This window comes from Aspergillus aculeatinus (assembly GCF_003184765.1).
Source record: "Aspergillus aculeatinus CBS 121060 unplaced genomic scaffold BO66scaffold_4, whole genome shotgun sequence".
Lineage (NCBI taxonomy): Eukaryota > Fungi > Ascomycota > Eurotiomycetes > Eurotiales > Aspergillaceae > Aspergillus > Aspergillus aculeatinus.
In genome coordinates, this window is record NW_020291473.1 from 296164 (window position 1) to 316355 (window position 20192).

Here is a 20192-nt window from a genome sequence, read left to right on the forward strand (position 1 = left end):
TTTTCTTCTTCATCCTTCCAAGTTTTCTTGAAGTGAGTGCTACCTTCGAACCGAACCACTTGATAAACACAATCGCTAACATTCTACCCGTCCAGATGATGAAAGCCTAGCGTGTATCTTTCGATCATCTCTCCTCTTGGGCCCCAGCTGGCTCTCCTTTCGGGGTTTAAGGGCTGCTGGGAATCCCGGGATGGAGCGAGGCTGAGAAAGGCGTTCGGCACACCATACCTTGTTATTCACGGACGCGATGAAGGCATCTCTGATTCAAAATTTTTACTTGGTGGTGTCCCCTGACCCGTTGGTATGACCCTTGATCGTACGCTCGCTGGGCGTACGTGCATGAGAGGGCTCTCCTTCGTTTGATCAGATTTCTGCGACAGTTACAGGAATAAATTCATTAATCAATCAATTTTCTTGCTTCTACTTCTGGTATATCTACAATCACTTTCGTAATCTGAGTACTGGCTGGTGTCTCGTTCTTTATCGTTCATCGCGTGATATCTCTATAATAAGTACTACATCTCAAACGAACGGCAGGATGATATGCGAAGACTGCTCTCCCCCAATGTGAACGATATGCGTCCCGTGCGACGCCAGCTCCTGAAATTCGTTATCCTCCTTGAATTCTCCCCGCAGGAGCGGGCTGTTCCCATGGATCTCCACGCGCACGCTCTCCCCGGCTTCATACTCCACCCCCATCGCCCAGATCCCAATCTCCAACTTTACGACCTCGCCCGGGCTGATGTACTCGTCCCGGTCGTGAGGGTGGAAGGGAAAGTTCTCATGCAGAGATTGCTTGCGATCAATGGCGCGTCTTGACGCCCGCAGGATCCCCAAAGAGCCCACGTGGAACATGAGATTGGTCTTCTCCCGTGGAGAGAGACTCTCAACGTCGTCCGGACTGACACCGTGCTCCGCGATGGACGACCAGGGGATGTTCAAATTGAGCAGCGCCTTGCCCTGTGTATCAAGCTTGCGCACCAGCACATAGACATCGAGATCATGGAAATCGGGACAGGACATGTATACCACCGCTTTGGGGATGCCTGCCAGCCGGGTGCGGGCTGGGAAGGTATAGGTGAAGCTTGCACAGTCCTGGTACGTTTCCGAATTGTACGACAGCGATGACGCTCTGCTGGGGGCCTCGGTTTGAAGGGTGCCGTCGGCGTGGAAGTACATCTTGCGATAGTCGGTGCGTGGGATGGGATAGTCCTCCTCGACGACGTCGGACAACGGGTCTTGATTGAAGCGTAAGATGGTGGTTCGGACCCGCGGGGTTTGCTCCCATCCGTTGCTGGCGCCGTTCAGGTAGTGGTCAAAGAAGGACGCCAGTTCATGGGCGGAGTCCTTGCAGTTCCACATGTCGTACCATTCCTGCCAGGGGCACAGCCGCAGCCACTTGTGCGCGGAGGGGATCTGAAGCCATCCGCGTAGCGAGCCCATCGTGTGCACGAAACTGGTGTAGGAGGCCGTGATGTAGGCGGGGATTTGGATCTTGCTGAAGTCTGGTCGTTTGTCCTTCCAGTACAAAGTGTCCGCGGTCCGATTGCGCCGGTACATCTCGTGGAAGTCCTCGACGCCGCCGTGACCCTGGATGTTGTGGTCGATGATCCAGTCAAAGAGACCAGCATCGAAGACCCCGCCCCGGACGAATTGCTCGCGGTAGAGATCACTGCATGCCTCCCACGGGGCGATGGCTTTGAGGGATGGCGGCTGCAATGCCGCGATGAACCACTGAACGATGGCCAGGTGGGAGTTGCCGGCCAGTCCGACATTGCCGTTGCACCAGGGCATTTTGGCGATGGCCTCAATCACATCGTAGCCATCCTCGGCTTCCTGCGTGCCCATGATCCCCACCGTGCCGTCCGAGTCGCCCGATCCACGAGCGTCTACGTTGACGATGGCGAACCCGCGCGGCACGAACTCGGCTGGATCGGGCCCCTCGAACTTCTCCAGGCCGCTGAGAACACCCTCGGGGATTCCCAGCCCCCATGGCAGGAACTTGAGTAATGTGATGCCATTGAATTTCTTCCCGAAGGGGCTCCACGCCAGAATGGCCGGGACCGGCTTGTCCGAGTTGGCGGGCCGATAGATGTCGCAGTAGAGAGTGCTGCCGTCTCGGACTTGGATTCCCACGTCGTGGGAGGCGTGGATGTCGCAGGGCAGCGGACGTGAGCCGTCTTGACTCCAGCCTTGGGGGAGAGTTTCCTCGCGGAAACCAAAGGGCTGGTAGTTGTTTCTGCCCACGGTGGGCTTGTTGATCGGACGTGTCGCGACCGGCACGGGGGAAGGCATTGTGATCGGTGCCCTTCTGGTAGGTTACTGTTTGTTCCTCCTGGACCAGGTGAGGGCGCTCCCCTTCTTTTGAGCACTTCCTGGTGCACCGGTACTGAGCATGCTTGTTATTCCCCACGCCAGATGGGCCCCACTGGTAATTGAACGTCACATTGTTTCCCACTTGCAACTCCTCCAGGTATCTGACAACCGGGTTGTGGACATTTGGAGTTGGCCGAGGCTGTCTTTAGCGTGGGATGGATGGTTCATGGTTCGTGGTGGTTCGTGGTTCGCCACCTCGGCCGAGTTTGTTGTACAGTGATTGAACTTGATGCATAGTTTACTCCCAAATGGCTCGGCGGGCGAGTTCGGGTGAGATTGTCATGGATCCTCCACCATTTCTGGATTCTCCACTTCCACAAGATTGCCCAGTCCTGCTGACCACCCCCACACTCAACAGAGCCACTAGACCGGATCAGCTTGAGCAACTATGTCGCAGTCCTTCGGAGGAAGGCCAATTCGACCGTGTACTCTCTGGTACCAGGAGACGCCAAGTCGGATTCCGGTCCCAATGGCATGACCATCCAGAGAGGTCATAGAAAAGGCCGAATGATACCCTCTCCCGCCGTCACTCAAGATTTCCACATCTACAGTTTCCATCTTGCTTGCTAAGTTGCTAACATACATACGATCTCACATCATGGCCCCCTCCCGCATCGACACGCCTGAGGCCACTCCGGTGGCGCCGACGAAGCTCCAGTCGAGCCCGAACCCGAAACCTCAGTATGGCGACTTCCGCGACGAATTCTTCCGCAACGGCTACGCGGTCATCAAGGGCGCCTTGACACCGGAGCGGGCGCAGGAATACCAGAGCCGGGCGCTGGACTGGCTCGAGTCATTCGGGCTGGGGTTCGACCGCCACGACAAATCCACCTGGAAGAAAGAGAACCTGCCGCAGAGCTGGAAGGGCGGGATGTACCTGCACTTCTCGGCGGCGCACGAGAAGTACGTCTGGGACGTTCGTTGGTACGTGATTCCCCCTCCCCCTCTTTCAGTCACATCCACCCCCTCACATCGACCTCAATACTCACACTGCTGCACGAAGTGAACCCGGCGTGATCGCCCCATTCGCCAAGCTCTGGGAAACGGACGAGCTGGTCGTCTCCTTCGACACGGTGAACATCACGCTCCCGCAGTCGATCGTGGGCGAGTACGACTCGAAGCCGTGGCCGCACGTGGACCAGGCGCCCGAGCGGTCGGGCATGCAGTGCGTGCAGGGGATCGTGAATCTGTCGGAGGCCGGCCCCGCGGACGGCGGGCTGGTGGTGATGAAGGGGTCGGCGCCCCTGTTCGACGAGTTCTTCGCGGCGAACCCCGTGACGGGGCCGACGCCGTGGCGCACGGCCAAACACAAGGACTTCCACCCCTTCTCCGAGGTGGACCTGGCGTGGTACACCGCGCGCGGCTGCGAGCTGGTCAAGGTCTGCGCCGAGCCCGGCGACCTCATCATCTGGGACTCGCGGCAGGTCCACTGGGCGCGGTTCGGCGAGTCGGACGTCGTGCGCACCATCGTGTATGCGACCTACACGCCCGCGGCCTGGATGACCGACGCGGACCGCCGCACCAAGGCGGAGCTGTTCGAGCACTTCGAGACCACCACCCATTGGCCCCATACCAATCTGTATACCCATGGCAAGGCGACGGTGACGGTGGATGGGGAGGAACGCGTTGATCCGTTGGAGAGAGATGAGCCCCTGACGAAGCCGGTGCGGACGGATCGGTTGTTGAAGTTGGCGGGGGTGATTCCTTACTAGATCTTTTGTTTTGTTTTGTTTTGTTTTGTTTTGTTTTATTTGGTTTGACAATGATACTCCTGTTATGATTGTGATTTGGACATTCATTGCTCTAAGGCGTAGATCTCCAACTTCATCCTAATTGGACAACATTCCGGAGCAATTCCTCGGTACCTAAAGCAGTCTGCCGTTCCGTTAATGCTGGTGTATACTAGGTACGAAGACGGACGACGGAGGTAGTCTACCATCCAACCCGTTAGAAGCAAAAGTGGATCACGTCAAGATAAGTTAGGTCTGGTCTGGTCTGGTCAACACGTGGCCATCCCCTCCCAATAGCCGTGCACAGACTCTAGTCCCAACCGATGCAATCCATTCATGGATTCCATGGTACTCCGTAACTTGCCTGGTAAGCGAGCGCAACTCAAACCCGCTTCGGGCGAGCTCGGGTGAGATGATGATCCATCCACCAATCCACTAAAACCTTTCCCTCCCACTTCACTTCCCCCGGTCCTCAACAACCGCTATTATGCTCTCGGCTCCACGTTCAATTAACTCTTCCCCACCCTGTCAGTGACGCCAATGACCACCTTGGAGTTATCAATTCTACATGAGTAACATGACAAGGGGGGGGTGGGGGCAAGAGGGCCGGGTGCAAGGGTATACCCCGTGGGGTAAGTTTACTGTCTGAGAGGCGAAAGTGCTTCTTCCTGGTGGAGGAAGGGAAGGAATTCTCAGATATATCTGCATTGCATCGCCTGAAACGGCGGATGATCACGCATTAGACTGGAGCTTTCTCGCAGCAGAGAATCTATCCGGAATTCAGTCATGGATACCAAAGACATCGATACCACGCACGAGGAAGTGGTCAAGCCGGCCGCTCCAGACCAGCTCCAGCCACTGGGCACGGTCAAGCTGGTCGAAGATGGCGAAGTCGTGTTGATTCCCACCCCTTCACCCGATCCACGAGGTATGGATGAACTTGCTCAACGATCAGGAAGGTGAGGGCTAACACGCCGCAGATCCTCTCAATCTGCCCCAGTGGCATAAGTGGGTCATTACCTTTGTGCTGGGAATGTGTGAGTTGTGGCTATCATCACCCAACCTGGGATATTGGATCTAACTGCAGAGGCACAGTCTCCGTCTTGGGAGTTCTTTTGACCTCCGGAATGGGCCCCTTCACCACGACCATGGCCGCCTACTACAACTATGACCCGCGAACGAACGATCTCATGACCTACCCGACCCTGTTCATGGGTATTGGGAACCTGATTGCTATGCCGCTGGCCATGGCCGTGGGGCGGAGGCCGATTTTCCTTGCCTCGGCTCTGGTTCTAACGGTAGGGTCCATCTGGTGCGCTGCGAGTAAGAGTCTAGGATCGCACATCGCCGGACGGGACATTCTCTCGCTGGCGGCCGGTCAATCGGAGGCCTTGTGTCCGCTGATCATCCAAGTAAGCCAAACCCCGACTACCCGCCTCCATCTCCGGTCAATCACTAAGTGCACTCGACGCAGGAAATCCACTTCGTCCACGAGCGCAGCAGCAGGCTTGCCTGGTTCAGTGCTATCCAGTCGATCGGATCCGCAGCGCTGACGATCGCGACATCCTACCTCGTCATCGCTCTGGGCTGGCGGTGGTGGTACGGGATCTTCGCCATTGCGAGCGGGGTGGTGTTCGTGGTGGCCCTGTTCTTCGTGCCGGAGTCCCTGTACGACCGGCCGACCGATGCCTTTGAAGGCCGCGTCCACATCCACCACGAGGGGCAAGAGCTCAATGTCTTGCGCGCAACGACCAAGCACCCGGTCGCCCTGGACTACACGCGGTATCAAGCCCGAACCTTCCGCCACAGCATGAAGATCTACCACGGCCCCGCCAACTGGGGCGCCGCGGCGCTGTGCTGGAAGCACATGGCCCAGTGCATCCTCTTTCCCGGGGTCCTGTGGGTGGTGCTGATGAACAGCATCTCCCTGGGGATCTATGTCATCGGCGTCACCGAATACGCCCCGTTGCTGGCCGCACCTCCCTACAGCTACCCCGACACCAGCCTGGGCCTGGTCCAAGGCGGCCAGATCGTGGTCTCGATGCTCATGGTGCCGATCCTGGGCTACGGCGGCGACCGCCTGCACCGGTGGATTGCCCGTCGCCGCGGCGGGGTGGTGGCGCCCGAGATGCGTCTCATCCCCATCATCCTCCCCATTGCGGTCGTGCTGATCTCCACGATCATCTACGGTCGCGCGGGCTCGCACCCGGCCGACTGGTCGTCGTGGGCCATCGTCACCACATTCAATGGCATGTACTTCGGCTACATCGGGATCATCCTGAATGGGTTCACATACACGCTGGATAGCTACGGTGAGCGCGCCGCGCCGATCCTGGTGCTCATTTGTGCGATCCGTGGATTCATCTCGTTCGGGATTTCCTTCGGTATTACGGAATTCATCGCGCAGAAGGGCTTTCAGGGTAGCTTCGAGATCTGTGCGATCATCATGGGGGTGATCTCGGCCCTAGGGCTGCCGGTGTTTATCTTCGGGCCGAAGATCAGGTCGCTGACGATGAAGTATGCGGTTGATGGTAAAGGTGTAGAAATCTGATTAGAAGAGGTGAGCTAGGGCATGACAGAGGGTGAAGTTGAAGGGAGGGGACTGCTCTACTTGTTGAGTGTTCTTGGTGAACAGCATTTGGATAATGTAATAATAAAAAAAATGGTAAAATGAGTACTTGTACGTAGTCACTTACTCGTACGTGTACCAACAAAAAACATCCCCGCTTTTGTGGGGAAGGCACAGCCGAACCCCGGATTTTACCACAAACGGCAGGAGCGGTGGTCACATGGCACCTGCCAATCTCTAGGCAACTTATAAGTCAAGTCCAGATAATAAAACTCACCCGCGCTCACCCGAAGTGTACAAGATCCGAACACCACTTTCTCGGATTACACTCTCATTATACTCCCCTGAATAGCAGGAGCCCCTCATTTCAACTCAAGTTCGAAACAGCCAACCAAAAACCCCTAATTCCGAGAGCCATCTCCACCCCTCATGCCCCAGCACATGCGCGAGACCCAGCGAGTGCCTCGCACGTGCATCCAATGTGCTCGCCGGAAAGTCAAGTGCTCCAAGAAGATCCCCTGCGACGCCTGCATCCGGCGCGGCGAATCGGCGGCCTGCGCACGAGAGGTCGTCAAGGTCCATGGCAAGGTGACTGTGTGAGCCCTACCTATTCTTCTAGTGGAGGGCGCGGTTCCTGATCAGCGAGTACCGTAGTGCTGTGGACGAAGAAGACTCGGATGAGAGCGAATCGACCCTTAATTGCAGGCTGGTGCAGGAGAACCTCAGTCTCAAGACCCGCATCCGCCAGCTGGAGTCCGTCCTCCAACGGCCCGAGGCGGAGGCGCTGAAGCCCGAGGCAGAGACTGAGGTCTTCCGGCCGGTGCCTGCGGCAGAGCGGTCTCATTCTTCGGAGAAGATATTGAATGACTTCCAGAGGCTACCGTTTGGGCTTTTGGCTGAATCATCGCACGATGGAGGGGTCGATCCTCTTCGTCCGCGAGATGATCATGTCCTGATTATCCTGCCGGCGCGGCACTGGAGCGAGGTGATTGTGCGGTTCTCGCTCACGCATTTGGCGTGGGTTCACTGTGCCCTGGAGCCGGCAGTCTTTGCTGACGAGCATCGTGCGTTCTGGGATCAGTTGATGGACACTGGCAATTCGAGGGCTCACGGCTGGAATGCGGTGTATTTGAGCGTGTTAGCTGTAGGTGACCTGCCGTCATGCAGAGTCCGGGGCTTGAGACTGACGTTTCACTAGGTAGGGGTATATTTCATGAACGATGAGATGATCGAGGGCTTCCAGTTCTTCCACGAGAGCTATCTGACGGGGAGATCGGGGGAGATGTCGCTCAGCAGGATGACCACGCAGCTGTGTCGCATTTGGTGCGACGCTGCTGTCAAAGAGTTGGAGCACGCTGATTACGTCAGTAAGCCCAGTGTCTTGACGGTACAAGCCCTTACAATCCTCAATATCGTCCACAAGAACCTCGGACAGTCTAGTCGAGAGTATATTCTACACGGCTTGGCTGTGAACGTGGCTAGACTGGTTGGCTTGGATCGTCTTGGGGAAGGCTGCGAATTACCTCACTCGCTGCGAGACACCCAGGCTGATACGCCTATCAATGTATATCGACGACTGTGGTGGACTTTGGTGATTGTCGATTGGTGGGTATTGGCCTTCCTTGTAGCGCGCTCAACGCTTACTGTCGTTAGGATGACTGTGTGGTCTCGTCCAATCTCAATCCACCCTGGGTCGTTCACGACGATACTAGAGACCAGCGATGAATCTTATACACCGGACTACTCGAGTGACTCTAACGTATCGTCTCCCTTCGAGTATCACAAGGCCATGGCACAACTAGCCGCCACCATGCAGAACACGGTCAGATCAATCATGGAGTGGAGCGGCAGCACCGTACAGGCTTCCGTTAAAGAGATTGACTCTGTGGCGTCCTCCTTCCCACGCCATCTCTTCTACAATGGGACAGACACATCCGGAGTTCCGCTCGAAGGAGTCCCATCATGGATGAATGTGCAGCGCTTCTTGGTGTGGAACCTCCTCGACACGTGGCGGATCAATCTCAGCGTCGCCCTCATCCCCCAGCTACTGAGCAACCCCAAAGCAACCAACGACCTGGTCCACGCCAACGCTGTATCAGCAGCCAAACGTATCCTGCAGCGCAGATACCACGACCCATGCTCTCACTTCCAGAAATTCTGGGCCGTGGCGTGCTCGGCGGTAACGGCCGGCACCTTTCTATGCCTCGACCTGATCTGTTTCGGGCATTTGCGAACTCCAGCAGAGATCACCCAGGCCAAAGAATTGATCCTCGTCAGCATCCAGCTGTTAGAGTCGTCATACACGGAGACACGGCATGGCGCTTTGCTCGTGCTGCGGCGACTGGCGTATCTCCATGACATCCTGCATCAGCGCCATGCGATCGACCAACGAGCCTTCGCGAATATCATGAAGTTGATGGCCTCTCCGCGTCTGTGGACCTCTGTTGCCGATACGGAATCGACTCTGAATTTCCTCTTCGGTGGATCGGACTCTTATATTAGACCGGGTGAGGGGCAAGAGCCTGTCGATGATGACACGGGCCATCGTGGGACTAGTCTGCTGCACGGGAGCTCCAGCAGAGAAGGGTTCGAGCCTTTCTCGTTGGAGTCAGCGTCGATTCCGGATTTTGAAGATCTGTTCGGGGCATCCGAGCTGATCGACATGTCGTTGCCATGGATTGATCCAGCGACGTTGATGGCGTTCACGAGTCATGTTCCATAGAGCCGAGACAATGCATAGAAGCTACAATGATGAATCTGCTGTGATGGATCTGCTGTATTGGATATAAGCTGTGCGCTGCTTCTTACCTCCCTGAAGCGGGGGGAGAGTGTAGAGCGTTCTGATTGTAAATGCCATAAGATCTTGCAGGAGGGGTTATGTCTCTTCAACAAGGGGGAGGTTAAGCTCCATGGAGTACTCACTTTGTAAAGAACACGTGGTTGGGAAAAGAGACATGAGGGTGTAGAGGGTGTTGTTGAATAACGGTATGTGACATGGGGTTTGAGGACAAGGGGAAGGGGAAGAAAGAGGAGAATGCTTTTGTTTCGGAGACTTATGCTTCACTGCTTTCAGTTGATCAGGTAGAAGAGGGGCTGGTCTGATAAGATCAGCTTCCGGGGCACCTCTCTGCCTGGCTGTCTCTAATCCGTGTTGAAATGGCACATCATAGCTTCCGGGGGTTTAGCAGCTTCTGCTGGATCTTCAGTAGGTTCTTGCTCGTCGCGTTGTGATCTGCGGTCGAGAAGGCTTGGAGGGGGGAGCTTATGTTGTCTGCTAGGTATAAGTTAGTAGCACTGAGGTCAACAGTGAGAGCTGGAGGAGAGTGGGAAGGGTAGATTCGGATCGGTAGAGGGAGAACTGAGGTCGGAAACCAACCCGTCAATACTTAAATACAGTACCTACCTACAGAACCTACACATTTATCAAGTACCAGTGGAGGAGCGGCGCGGAAGCATCAAGACCTGCGCATTTGGCCGGACTTGATGGTCGAACAATGGAATTTGGATGGCGTGGTTGTTGCCTGTCCTTCTATTCACACCCGCCCCTAAGGTTATTCAGAAGGACCATCTTATATTCTTAAAGTCAGCCACCTGATAGTTATATAACCCGAAAACGCTCTTTAGACTAACTCCCTTAGAAATTTTATCACCAGCCGACTTGCCAGAGTAAGACCCACGGAACGCCACGAACACCGACATATAAAGGACAACAGCCGATGAAAAGACCGGGGTAAGCGTCGAACATTGCCACCAATTCTCACATCATACATCTTCCGACATAGAAGAGCAGCTTAGAAGGGAAGCGCACCGCGATGCCTTACAAGGCCTCGATCGCGCGGCGCAACACATCCAGACTCCGCTCACTCACCCCGACCTCCCCTTCCTCCACTACACGAGCGTCATCCTCCTCCCGCAAAGCCCACGCAACATCACTCCACCATCCCATCCCCACAACAGCCGCCGCCCCATCCCCCTTCCCCTTCCTCCGCTCCAGACTCTCCGTCAACCGACTCGTGTGCTCCCACTGCTTCGCCGCCACCTCGGCGCGCTCGATCACCTTGCCGGGGATCCCGCACATGGACGCACAGTGCATGCCAAAGCTGCCCTCGGCGACCCCCGGTTCGAGCTTGTACAGGAAGGTGACGCGGCGCTCGGCCTCATCGACGTCGATGGCCATGCGCTTGGGCGCGATCTCCGGGTGGTGCTCGAACTCGGCGGCCAGGGAGTGGTAGTGCGTGGCGAAGAAGCCCAGGGCGCCGATGTGGGTGGCCACGTGGTGCAGGACGGCCTGGGCGACGGCCACGCCGTCGTACGAGGAGGTGCCGCGGCCCAGCTCGTCGAGGATGACCAGCGAGCGCGGCGTGGCCTCGGCCAGGATCTTCTTCGTTTCCGACAGCTCGACGAAGAAGGTCGACTGCGCCGCGAAGATGTTGTCGTTGGCGCCGAGGCGCGACATGATCCGGTCGCAGGGGGTTAGGGTGGCCGAGGTGCAGGGCAGGTAGCAGCCGATTTGGGCCATGATCACGGCGATACAGGTCTGTTTTGAGTCAGTTACAAATTGCTGTCCTTCAACGCGCTGGAGGCTCAAGGGAAAAGTGATACTGGGGAGGTCATAGGGCCATACCATGCGAAGAACGGTGGATTTACCGGCCGCGTTGGCACCGGTCAAAAGGTCGATGTTGGGCCGGGGCCCGCCGAGACGGACGTCATTCGGGATGAAGTCGTCGACCGAGGACAACAGGCACGGGTGGCGCAGCTCTTCGAACTCGAGCACGCTGCGCTCGTCGTCCACAAAAGTAGGGCGGCAGCTGGGGTGGCCCAGCGACGAGGATGCCTTGGCCAGACTGATCAGGCAGTCGAGCTGCGACACGATCCGCACCGCCGCCAGCCACGTGGTGTAGTTCTCGTCAAACCGGGCATAGAACCGGCCCGCAACCTCCTTGACGATCTGGCTGTGCGTCTCCTGCGCCTCCTGCAGTTGGCGGATGAGCGCCCGCAGCTCGGGGAAATAGTACCGTTTCACCTGCTTGGTGGCCGACATCTGGTCCCAGTTCTTCGGGATGTTCTTGATCTTGACGGGCACTTCGAGCTGGTAGATCTCCTTCCCGTTGTCGCGGTAGCAGATCGCCGTGGAGCCCAGCTCGCGCCGGTGTTTCTTGAGGAGGTTGTCGAGCTGCTGGTGGATCTGTTCGATGTGCTCCTGAGAACTGTCAAAGTCTTCCTCCACTCCAGGCTTCGGGACCAGAATGCCGTTCTCTCGAGCTTTGGTGCGGTCAAAGGCCGTCTTCCAGTACTCGAGCATGCTGTTGAGGTCCGGCATCGCATTGATAAGTTGTCCGATTATACCTTCCCCAGAGCCGCTCTCTTGAAGAAGACTCATGGTGTACTCAATCTGCTCGAAGCCTTCAAGGACACGAACAAAGTCTTGGGCCTTGCAGTTGGCTGCGTGGATCCGCGAGATGAGTCGCTCCAAGTCAGGCATCTTGGTTAATTGAGAAGAGAACTGATCCCGCACACTCGAGTCGGCGTTGAGCGCGTCCACCGCGTCCAGTCGAGCGTTGATCTTCTTCGCATCCACCAACGGATGGCACACCCACTGCTTGAACATGCGCTTGCCGAACGGTGTGATGCAGCGGTTCAGGAGCTGGAACAAGGTCCCATCGGAGGTTCCGTCGAAAGAGTTGGCGAAAATCTCCATGTTGATCAGAGTCTGCCCGTCCAGCACCAGGCTGGAAGCCTTCTTGATGGGGTCGTACGAGGCAAAGTTGCCGATGGTGATGAGGTCACGGTCGAGCTTGAGGATCCGGAGATATTGCACCAGCGCCCCGAAAGCAGACATCACCAGCTCTTTGTCCCGTGCCTCGCGCAGAGCCTCAGGCCACGCCTGCAGGTTGTCCCCATCTTCACAGACGAAGTAGTCGCTCGCATCAAGTTCGCGGACGGTAATATCGCCTTCCCAAAATTCCTTCCTGGGTTTCAAGTAGTTCCAGATAGTTGTCGGACCAGTATTGTTCTTCAGGATGCGGAGTGCCTTGGTGGAGACGGTGGATTTCTCGAGCAACAGTTCCTGAGGACGCGTCTGCGCCACGAAGGTCTCGAATTTGGTCATATCGGCGTCATCGACAAACTCCGACAAGAAGAATTGGCCAGTTGCAGTGTCGACGAAGGCCAGTCCGAAAGCTGGACGATCCTCAATAAGTGCCTCCTTGATGGCGACGCAGTACGTAGACATATCGTCTTGAAGCATCGAGCCTTCGACGAGTGTACCCGCAGTCAAGACGCAAGCCAACTCTCGCCTGATCACCTTGTCCTCCTTGCCGGCCTTCTTCTTGCCATCTTTCCCGTCTCTTTCGCGCATCTCCTTGCCCAAAGCCGACTCGATCTGGTCCACCCGAGCGATCTTGAAGCCCTTGGCAACGAACTGATTGGCCCAATGGTCCAGACTCATCTCCGGGACACCCACCATGCGCATGTTCACGCGATCGGTCAGCTTCAGGTCAAAGAGCTGGTGGCCAATGGTGGCGTCGTTCTCATAGAGCTCGTAGAACTTGCCCTTCTTGAAGAACACCACCGTGTCCCAGAACTTCTGCTTGATCTCCCAGTACTGCTTCTCGAACGGCGAGAACTTGGACCAAGCCAAGGGAGGTATATATAGAGTCCGAGGGTCATACTCCGGATGACCGATGGGATGGCCATCGATGTCTCGAAGATGTGCCAGCCAGGCGTATCGCTGCTCCGGCTCGGTAACGTGTGCTTTCTGCTTGCCATTACTGGGACGCTTAGGCGTCGTCGGCGCCGTCCGTTGTTGCCGGGGTTCGGAGTGTTCAGGGTCATACGTCCATTTCATCGCCGTGCCGCCGGTCGCTTCGGGGATGTCCAAATCGAGATCCTCATCGTCGTCGGGCGTCTGCAACGGCAGAGGGGATGACTTGGTCTTGGGACGAGCAGCCGGTTTCGTGCGCCTCTTGACCGGCTTTGCCTCCTCGTCCGAATCATCAGCCACGATGAAGTCGTCCAGTTCTAGGCAATGTCAGCGCTTGTATACTGTACCACGTCGAGCTTTGAACCAACCATAATCAGAATATTCCTCGCCATCTGCAGCCTCCTTGAACTCATCCTCACTCTCTACAGCCACCTTTTGACGCTTGTTGCGACTACTGCGGCCGGGACGAAAGATCTTCTCGTCGTCCTCTTCACCTTCGGAATCCGATTCAAGATAATTGACCTTCTTCCTAGCCTTGAGCAACATCACATCCGTCAGCACATCTGTACGCCCCAAGTACCGAGTTCTAAGAATCTCTTACCCGACGCGACGGAGACGTGAACATCTGCTGCTCATCAACACCACCAGCCTGCATCTCCTCAACAAGTCAGTCACACCAAAACATCCAATTACTAACTTGAAGCGAGCACACCATACCTGCACCGCATTTTGCTCTTGTCTCTCATCATCGTCCTCGTCAGGTATCACGAGATCACTACTAGGCACCGGCGTCAAGTCCTGCTTGAAATGGGGCACACGGTGCTGCGGCTGCAGCGGCTTCTTCTTCTCGGTACTGCTGGTGGTGGTGTTGGCTCCCGCGCGCTGGATGGAAGCCCGTTCGGCGGGCGAGGAGGCGGGCTCGACGACCTTGCGAGCCGTCGACGGGGTCGAGGGCGATGACTTCTGGAAGAATCCGAGGATGGACTTCTGGCTCTTCATGTTCTGCGTGCTGGAGGTGGTTCGTTTCAGCGCCCGGGAGGATGGAGGCGTCGCGGTCGGAGGAGGGGACGAGGCGGCGGGGGCTCCTTTGGCCATTCTGGAACGGAGGGGGGGAAGGGTCCGGATAGTATCTGGATGACTTTGTCTTTTTGAAGTGTGCGTTTATTTCATGCTGCAATGGATTATCGGAGGAAGGGAAGAAGGGCCAATTCCACACGCTGGGAGGGGAGATGTTTTGGGGAGAGGGATCGAAAAGGCGCGGCCCTGGACTGGGGGATGGGCGGGCGATAAGGATATGGACGTGCGGGCCGTCGCGCGTCGGACGCGTTGAGTGGTTTTTGGGGGCTCCTTTTGTGCCATCGCTCACCGCCTTGGCTGTCATATCATGCTATCAAACTACAGGGTAAGTCAACTGCTAGTGACCGAGTACATGTCCATGTCGCAGTCTATTGATACACAGTATATTGGTTTTGGTATGCGATATATGTACAGGTCTCTGTTATACACTGAGAGGCGAATAGCTATCCCCAGCTTTCCCTGCTCAGGGCGTGGACTCCGCGCTCTCGGGCTCCCATCCCGGGCAGGTCAGTCCCTTCTTGGCGAATTCTTCATCGCTGATGATCTGGATGATCTTGAACTTCCACTTGCCTACTCTGAGGAACAGAAGATCTCCGTCAACGATAAACTCTTTGGTCCTCTCCGGAAGCCAGACCCTGATGGGCGTGTATTCCAGGCTGTCAGACATAGGCCCGCTTGCGCCGGGGCGGCTTCCAACATACGCCCCACCGTTCGCAGCGAGACGGTGTCCCTCGCTCTTGGAATTCACCAGACCTGAGCTCCAGAGGAGTTTGTGTAAAGGTTGCTTCTCGACCAGAGATCTGGGGAGCTCCATTCGGTGGGCGGGCATGTTGCTGAAATTCGTCTGAGGGGCGTAAATATTGCCGGACGCCATGTTGGCATCCTTTGCGTACGGCGACTGAGGGATGGGATGGGCCTTGGGCTGGCCAGGGAGAGGAGTGGGTTCGGCGGTGGAGGATCTTGGGCGGAAGAGTTGGCGGTGCTGGAGGGCGACTGCCTGCGCTTCCTGTTTGCCGTGAATGAGTTCCACGAATTCTGCGGCCAAAGCATGCTGGGCCACGCGCTTGGACGGGTCCAAGACCTGCTCCGCCATGATCTTCTCGATTTCCGGCAAGGGCAAGAAAGTGAACATCTTGAGGTATTTCTCCACAACGTCGTCGGGAGTACGGACAAAGAACTGCGATGGGTATTAGTCAACCTGAAAAGAAGATGCGAGGCGCTCTCTCGTACCTGATATAGCTCAAAGGTGGATGTCATCTCCTTGTCAAGCCAGATCGCATTGCCAGCCGACTTGCCAAACTTCTCCCCGGAAGAAGTCGTGAGCAAGGGCGTTGTCATCCCGATAGGCCTGTCGATTTCATCCTTCAACAAATTGCGCTCCTGCTCGTTGGCGGTGTTTTTGCTAGCCGTCTTGACGGCTTCCATGCCGAACAGAATGTTTCCGTACTGATCGGCGCCTCCAACTTGGACCTGCACGCCCCTCCGGAACAGATACCACCAGTCCCATGCCTGCATGAGAGGATACATGAATTCGGCAACCGACATTCCGTCTCCTTTCTCCAACCGGTTCTTGACGCTGCAGACGATCAGTACCCACGACAATGGCTGGCGGCGGAAACAAAAGAACTCACGTATCCCTCCCAAGCATGGGGCCCAGACGCATGTAGGAGCCCAGATCTCGGACGAGCTCCATGAAAGTGACACTAGTCCACCACGTATTATTGTTGGTGATACTCCGCCTCCAGGACCATTGCCTCTCGTAACCATGTCTTCGGCCGTAAGCCTCAATACTCTTGCCGAGCCGCTTCAGCTGAATGTGCATCGACGCCATGTTTGCCTTTCGAACCGATGCCTTGACCTGTTCTCGCCCCGCTAGTCGCCCAGTAGGATCACCGATGCGGCTTGTTGAGCCGCCAAGCTGTCCTCGATGTCAGCCAGACTGTCTCGCCCGGGGGGAGGGGGGCGTGAGTGTGACTTACGATGAAGTGAACAGGCAGACCCCAGACATAGCCCCATGCCAGAACCATAAACGGCAACATATGTCCAACATGAAGAGAAGGAGCGGTAGGATCGACGCCGGCATACATACCCGCCCTCTTCTCGGTGAACACGCGGTGCAGAAGCTCCCGATCCCTGGAGGTGGAAAAGAAGAGCGCGCCCCCGTTAGCCGGATTCTCAAGCAAACCCATTGCAATCCTACACACAAACACTCACCCGACAACGTCGTGCAACAGTCCTCTGTCTTCAAGATGCTGTGCGAAATTCTTCCGTTTCCCTTCCTTGATCTGCCGGGAGAAGTGGGCCCATTCCTGCCGGGCCTCTTCGAGCCGTTGCAAGTACCGTTGACTGATCCACCTCTTCTGCTCGGTCATGGATGGGATTGTCGTTCGGTTCAGCGTTGGACGAGGTCCGGTGGTCAGCGCGGAGTTCGCCCGCAGCACCGCGGCCGTCCGCGCGTAGTTGTGGACGCCGCATACGGTTTGGTGGGAGAGAGTCGGGATTCGAGGAACATGTAGGCGTGCCCGCTGGGGCAGCGACCCCGAATGGATTCTCATGAGTTCCGGGGTGGAGGAGAATCAGATGGGGCGATTAACTGGCCCAAAAAAGAAAACGGACAGGCAATTGTATCCTAGGAATTTCTCGATAGCGTGGTTTGTCTTCCTCCGATAAGAAGCCGTCCAGTTGCTTGTCTGACGGAGAATCGTTGATGCGGGTGGGTCGGAGAAGCTGCAGTATGCAAATCATGCAAATCATGCAAACTAAGCAGATAGTCCCAGATGTAGATAAGAAGAATACAACATTCACCAGGTCTTGACCTTGACTGGGACTTGATCTGCTGAGTGAATTGTTACGTTCTAGCGCTGTCGGTGAATAATCGATCTCTGCTGATTGGATGGATAGTTTCTTTTTGGAAGAGGTGGCCCAGCTTCACCTGATGACACTACTGAAATTATGATTGAAGCATTAAGAATGTGGCCACTGCTACGCGGGCATGTACATATCTTGAGCGCGAGGAATTACATAGGCTCAACCGCTCAAGTTCTACGAGCCATGAAGATGGATCTGCGCAGTTTGACAACTGCATCGTTGTTCTTTGGATTGAAAACTATCAAGTACAGGCGCTCCCATAAGGAACACCCTAAAGGACGCCGTTGGGGATAATAACAGAAATTCGGTAAAGCATGTTAGATCGATCCGTTCATCGAATTACAGCTTTTGAGGTGGATGAGAGACTCATTCCTCGGTCTTTACCGGGACCGTGACTGATTCCATCGCCTCCATCTCGGCTGCGACATCAATCGGGGCCATGACTCTCTCCTCGTCAGACGCAGTGATATGCTCTTTCAGAATATCAGCCATAGTTTCCTCCTCGATGTCAGCCAGAGTAGACTGCTCTTCCTTGATCCGTTTGTACAAATCGCCGCCCTCGTCGTGTTGAGCGCTGGCCTGCGCAAGAGGAGAGGATTCGAGTTGCATACTAGCTTCCCCGTCGCTAAATTTTCGGTTAGCATAGTTCGGGGATTCAGAGGCGTCGTATGAGGGGTGGCACTTACCTATCACCTTCCTCGATCTTCGAAATAACGACTTTGGGAGCGGCTGCGTTTTTCGCCGGGGTCTTCCGGACGCGCTTGGGCTTTGGGGTCACGGCTGCTTCGGCCTCGACAGTACCACTGGGGGTGGCAAGCATGTCATCAGGCGTGGCATTCGCTGCCTTGCCTCTCTTACGCTTCGTAGGAGTCTTAAGCGGGGTTGCTGCGGTAGCGTTGTTGGCACCATCAGCAGAATCTTCGGGGGGATCAGCTGAGAGTTCGGCCAGTCGGCGTTTCGCATTGCGGTAGACAGTCATAGCAGACGCTGCATTTTTGTAACCGCCTCTGACAGCTATCTTTTCGCAATCGAGCTTCTCTTGGATGTCAGCATTCATTCTCACTCGGTATCTGGGTGTCAAGATTGCTTACTTTGCCAGTGGAATCACAGCACATCTGGCCGAGGATAATGAGCCTGGCCTCGCTGAGAGTCAAGCCGAACAAGCCCTCTGGCTTCGGGGCGCCTCTAGTTGTCATGACAGATGTTGTTGCTGGGTTCTTTTGTAGCGTGTGTTGCATAAAAAGATGATGTAGTTGTTTGAGCGGGTGTTTCTGATGAGGTGAGGGTACCATGAACGTGAGAGTGTTTAGTAAGATTTGTTCTGCGAGGAAAGCTATGTGGAGAGTATGAGAGTGGAGGGTAGATGTGTAGGGGGAAGAAAGTGGTATCAGGAGAAATTTGAATGACGGAAGGAGAAAGTGGCGGCTTCGTTTACAAGCAGGTGGGACAGGTCAGGAACATGAGGGATATGGAGAAAAATATCAGCTTTGGCGAGTGAATGGTGACTGGACTCGGCAAAGTGTTGTTGGGACAGCACGAAGTCACGCTAAGGCGTAACACAGGCTGGGAATGAGAGTGAAGTGAAGAGATCATGGATCCATGATATGGGTTCATTTGACCCAAAAAAGATGTGGTAAAGAGTATTGTTGCTTTTCAACTCCGGAGTAAAGATGCTGAGGCTAATGTTATCCACGTCTCCAGTTTCACTAATATAAGAAACCTCCATGCCAATCTCTCACATTGAACTCCCCCTAACGCCAAATTTACAGACTTCCCTCACGGCGCCCTCCGCTCAATCTGCTCCCTCACCACCGGCCACAGGTGAGGATAGAATGCTGTCGACTGTTTCCCACGGTGGCTCTTGGGCGCCGCCCAGAATTCTGTCAACCCTCGAGTCCAGTACCCTTTCTTGGATTCGGGACCCACATCCTTGAAGCTCACGGGACGCCTGAGCGTGACTTCGGGGACAAGGTTTTTGAGATGTACTTCCCTCTTTATAGGTCTAGCTGAGAACGCCATGGTCGTGATGAACAACCGAGCCGTCGGCGGAAGATTTCTGGCATAATCCTCAGCCGCCTGCCGAGACTGGCGAGCAGACATTGGCAGAAACAAGTGAATGTAGCAAACAAAGGTAGCCCCATTGTAAGCCATGAAGAGCATCGGGATCGCACCGAGAGTGAGAGCTGTTCTCTGATATTAGGCGCTGACTCCCCTCCGCGATGAGCACAATCGAGGGTTTCGAACTTACCTGCTGGGGCATACCAGTCAGGATACTCCCCACTCATGAACTCCGGCAAGATGAAAGCAATCGTTACTCCGTACAGGAGGATGCCAGTGATCTTCAATGCCGCCAGGAACATGGCTTTATGGACACCACCATTGTAGATGAGAATCACCTCGGGGGGTCCTGCCGGAATGAGATCAGCGCTGGTATCTATGCGGCGATGCAGACGAATTCGCAACAGTACCTTTCCGCGCAAAGAGTTTTCCATATGCGTAGCTGGCCGGGTCGGGTTCCTTGTTATAGAACATACTCTCGGGGTGCGCTGGTCTTTTGATGAACGGATCATTCTTCGGGCTGCGAGCGGCGTTCTCGGTGGTCTTCAGCCGAGCAAACAGCTTGCTGTTAAGACTCCGCCGGACACTTCGTGGAAGTGCAGTCCGCAATTGCGGATGCAGCAGGATGATAGGCCTCATATTGTCACAGAATGGAGAAATAGAACCGGAGGTGGTTCTCTGCGCCGGGAATTCGGAGAAAGTTGAGGCAGTTCGGATAAGAACTTATCGATAGTAGCTCAAAGGCGGTCAGGCCTGTCAAATCCATGGCTGCTTGGTTTGTGAAATAAAGACTCACCTTTGATTTCTCTCT

The 20192-nt window shown here is 55.7% G+C and overlaps 8 protein-coding genes across 8 annotated transcripts; 2 read left to right on the forward strand and 6 right to left on the reverse strand.

Annotated features, from left to right (window-relative positions):
- Positions 1–522: 522 nt before the first annotated feature.
- BO66DRAFT_417456 (CocE/NonD family hydrolase) lies at positions 523–2344 on the reverse strand (the record flags this gene model as incomplete). The annotated part of the gene is made up of 1 exon (XM_025649677.1): positions 523–2344. Exon 1 carries the CDS (start codon positions 2293–2295, stop codon positions 523–525), a length of 1773 nt encoding a protein of 590 aa, XP_025507999.1. The 5' UTR covers positions 2296–2344.
- A 630-nt stretch (positions 2345–2974) lies between these two features.
- Positions 2975–6657, forward strand: BO66DRAFT_408109 (MFS transporter; the record flags this gene model as incomplete). The annotated part of the gene is made up of 5 exons (XM_025649098.1): positions 2975–3300; positions 3380–4040; positions 5107–5143; positions 5202–5518; positions 5581–6657. The coding sequence occupies 5 exons, from the start codon at positions 2975–2977 to the stop codon at positions 6655–6657; spliced, it is 2418 nt and encodes an 805-aa protein (XP_025508000.1).
- Positions 6658–7104: 447 nt separating this feature from the next.
- BO66DRAFT_456938 (Zn(II)2Cys6 transcription factor) lies at positions 7105–9618 on the forward strand (the record flags this gene model as incomplete). The annotated part of the gene is made up of 4 exons (XM_025652160.1): positions 7105–7271; positions 7330–7823; positions 7878–8280; positions 8329–9618. The coding sequence occupies 4 exons, from the start codon at positions 7105–7107 to the stop codon at positions 9395–9397; spliced, it is 2133 nt and encodes a 710-aa protein (XP_025508001.1). The 3' UTR covers positions 9398–9618.
- Positions 9619–10221: 603 nt separating this feature from the next.
- BO66DRAFT_144207 (mismatch repair ATPase MSH6) lies at positions 10222–14040 on the reverse strand. The gene is made up of 3 exons (XM_025642086.1): positions 13747–14040; positions 11300–13695; positions 10222–11212 (listed from the first exon to the last, which is right to left on the reverse strand). Exons 1-3 carry the CDS (start codon positions 13922–13924, stop codon positions 10493–10495), a joined length of 3294 nt encoding a protein of 1097 aa, XP_025508002.1. The 5' UTR covers positions 13925–14040; the 3' UTR covers positions 10222–10492.
- BO66DRAFT_417459 (uncharacterized protein) lies at positions 13879–14639 on the reverse strand (the record flags this gene model as incomplete). The annotated part of the gene is made up of 2 exons (XM_025649678.1): positions 13879–14033; positions 14096–14639. A coding segment is annotated over one exon (483 nt), but the record flags the coding sequence as incomplete, so codon positions are not given.
- A 186-nt stretch (positions 14640–14825) lies between these two features.
- Positions 14826–17092, reverse strand: BO66DRAFT_388250 (tyrosine--tRNA ligase MSY1). Its single transcript, XM_025646510.1, has 5 exons — positions 16670–17092; positions 16435–16588; positions 16087–16373; positions 15686–16031; positions 14826–15632 (listed from the first exon to the last, which is right to left on the reverse strand). Exons 1-5 carry the CDS (start codon positions 17008–17010, stop codon positions 14919–14921), a joined length of 1842 nt encoding a protein of 613 aa, XP_025508004.1. The 5' UTR covers positions 17011–17092; the 3' UTR covers positions 14826–14918.
- A 597-nt stretch (positions 17093–17689) lies between these two features.
- BO66DRAFT_468039 (putative histone h1.3.) lies at positions 17690–18741 on the reverse strand (the record flags this gene model as incomplete). Its single annotated transcript, XM_025652614.1, has 3 exons — positions 18415–18741; positions 18010–18356; positions 17690–17948 (listed from the first exon to the last, which is right to left on the reverse strand). The coding sequence occupies exons 1-3, from the start codon at positions 18613–18615 to the stop codon at positions 17690–17692; spliced, it is 807 nt and encodes a 268-aa protein (XP_025508005.1). The 5' UTR covers positions 18616–18741.
- A 27-nt stretch (positions 18742–18768) lies between these two features.
- On the reverse strand, positions 18769–20058 carry BO66DRAFT_388251 (uncharacterized protein). The gene is made up of 3 exons (XM_025646511.1): positions 19792–20058; positions 19572–19730; positions 18769–19506 (listed from the first exon to the last, which is right to left on the reverse strand). The coding sequence occupies exons 1-3, from the start codon at positions 20018–20020 to the stop codon at positions 19100–19102; spliced, it is 795 nt and encodes a 264-aa protein (XP_025508006.1). The 5' UTR covers positions 20021–20058; the 3' UTR covers positions 18769–19099.
- Between the last annotated feature and the right edge of the window lie 134 nt (positions 20059–20192).

Coding starts and splice junctions, on each gene's coding strand:
- BO66DRAFT_144207 (XM_025642086.1), bottom strand. CDS start 13,924: ATGTTGCTCAAGGCTAGGAAGAAGGTCAATTATCTTGAATCGGATTCC. Junction 13,696..13,746: donor CGAGGAATATTCTGATTATG/GTTGGTTCAAAG, acceptor GACATTGCCTAG/AACTGGACGACTTCATCGTG. Junction 11,213..11,299: donor AATCCACCGTTCTTCGCATG/GTATGGCCCTAT, acceptor GACTCAAAACAG/ACCTGTATCGCCGTGATCAT.
- BO66DRAFT_388250 (XM_025646510.1), bottom strand. CDS start 17,010: ATGAGAATCCATTCGGGGTCGCTGCCCCAGCGGGCACGCCTACATGTT. Junction 16,374..16,434: donor GTCTGCCTGTTCACTTCATC/GTAAGTCACACT, acceptor CATCGAGGACAG/CTTGGCGGCTCAACAAGCCG. Junction 16,032..16,086: donor CCCATGCTTGGGAGGGATAC/GTGAGTTCTTTT, acceptor GATCGTCTGCAG/CGTCAAGAACCGGTTGGAGA.
- BO66DRAFT_388251 (XM_025646511.1), bottom strand. CDS start 20,020: ATGAGGCCTATCATCCTGCTGCATCCGCAATTGCGGACTGCACTTCCA. Junction 19,731..19,791: donor AAAACTCTTTGCGCGGAAAG/GTACTGTTGCGA, acceptor TCATTCCGGCAG/GACCCCCCGAGGTGATTCTC. Junction 19,507..19,571: donor TGACTGGTATGCCCCAGCAG/GTAAGTTCGAAA, acceptor ATCAGAGAACAG/CTCTCACTCTCGGTGCGATC.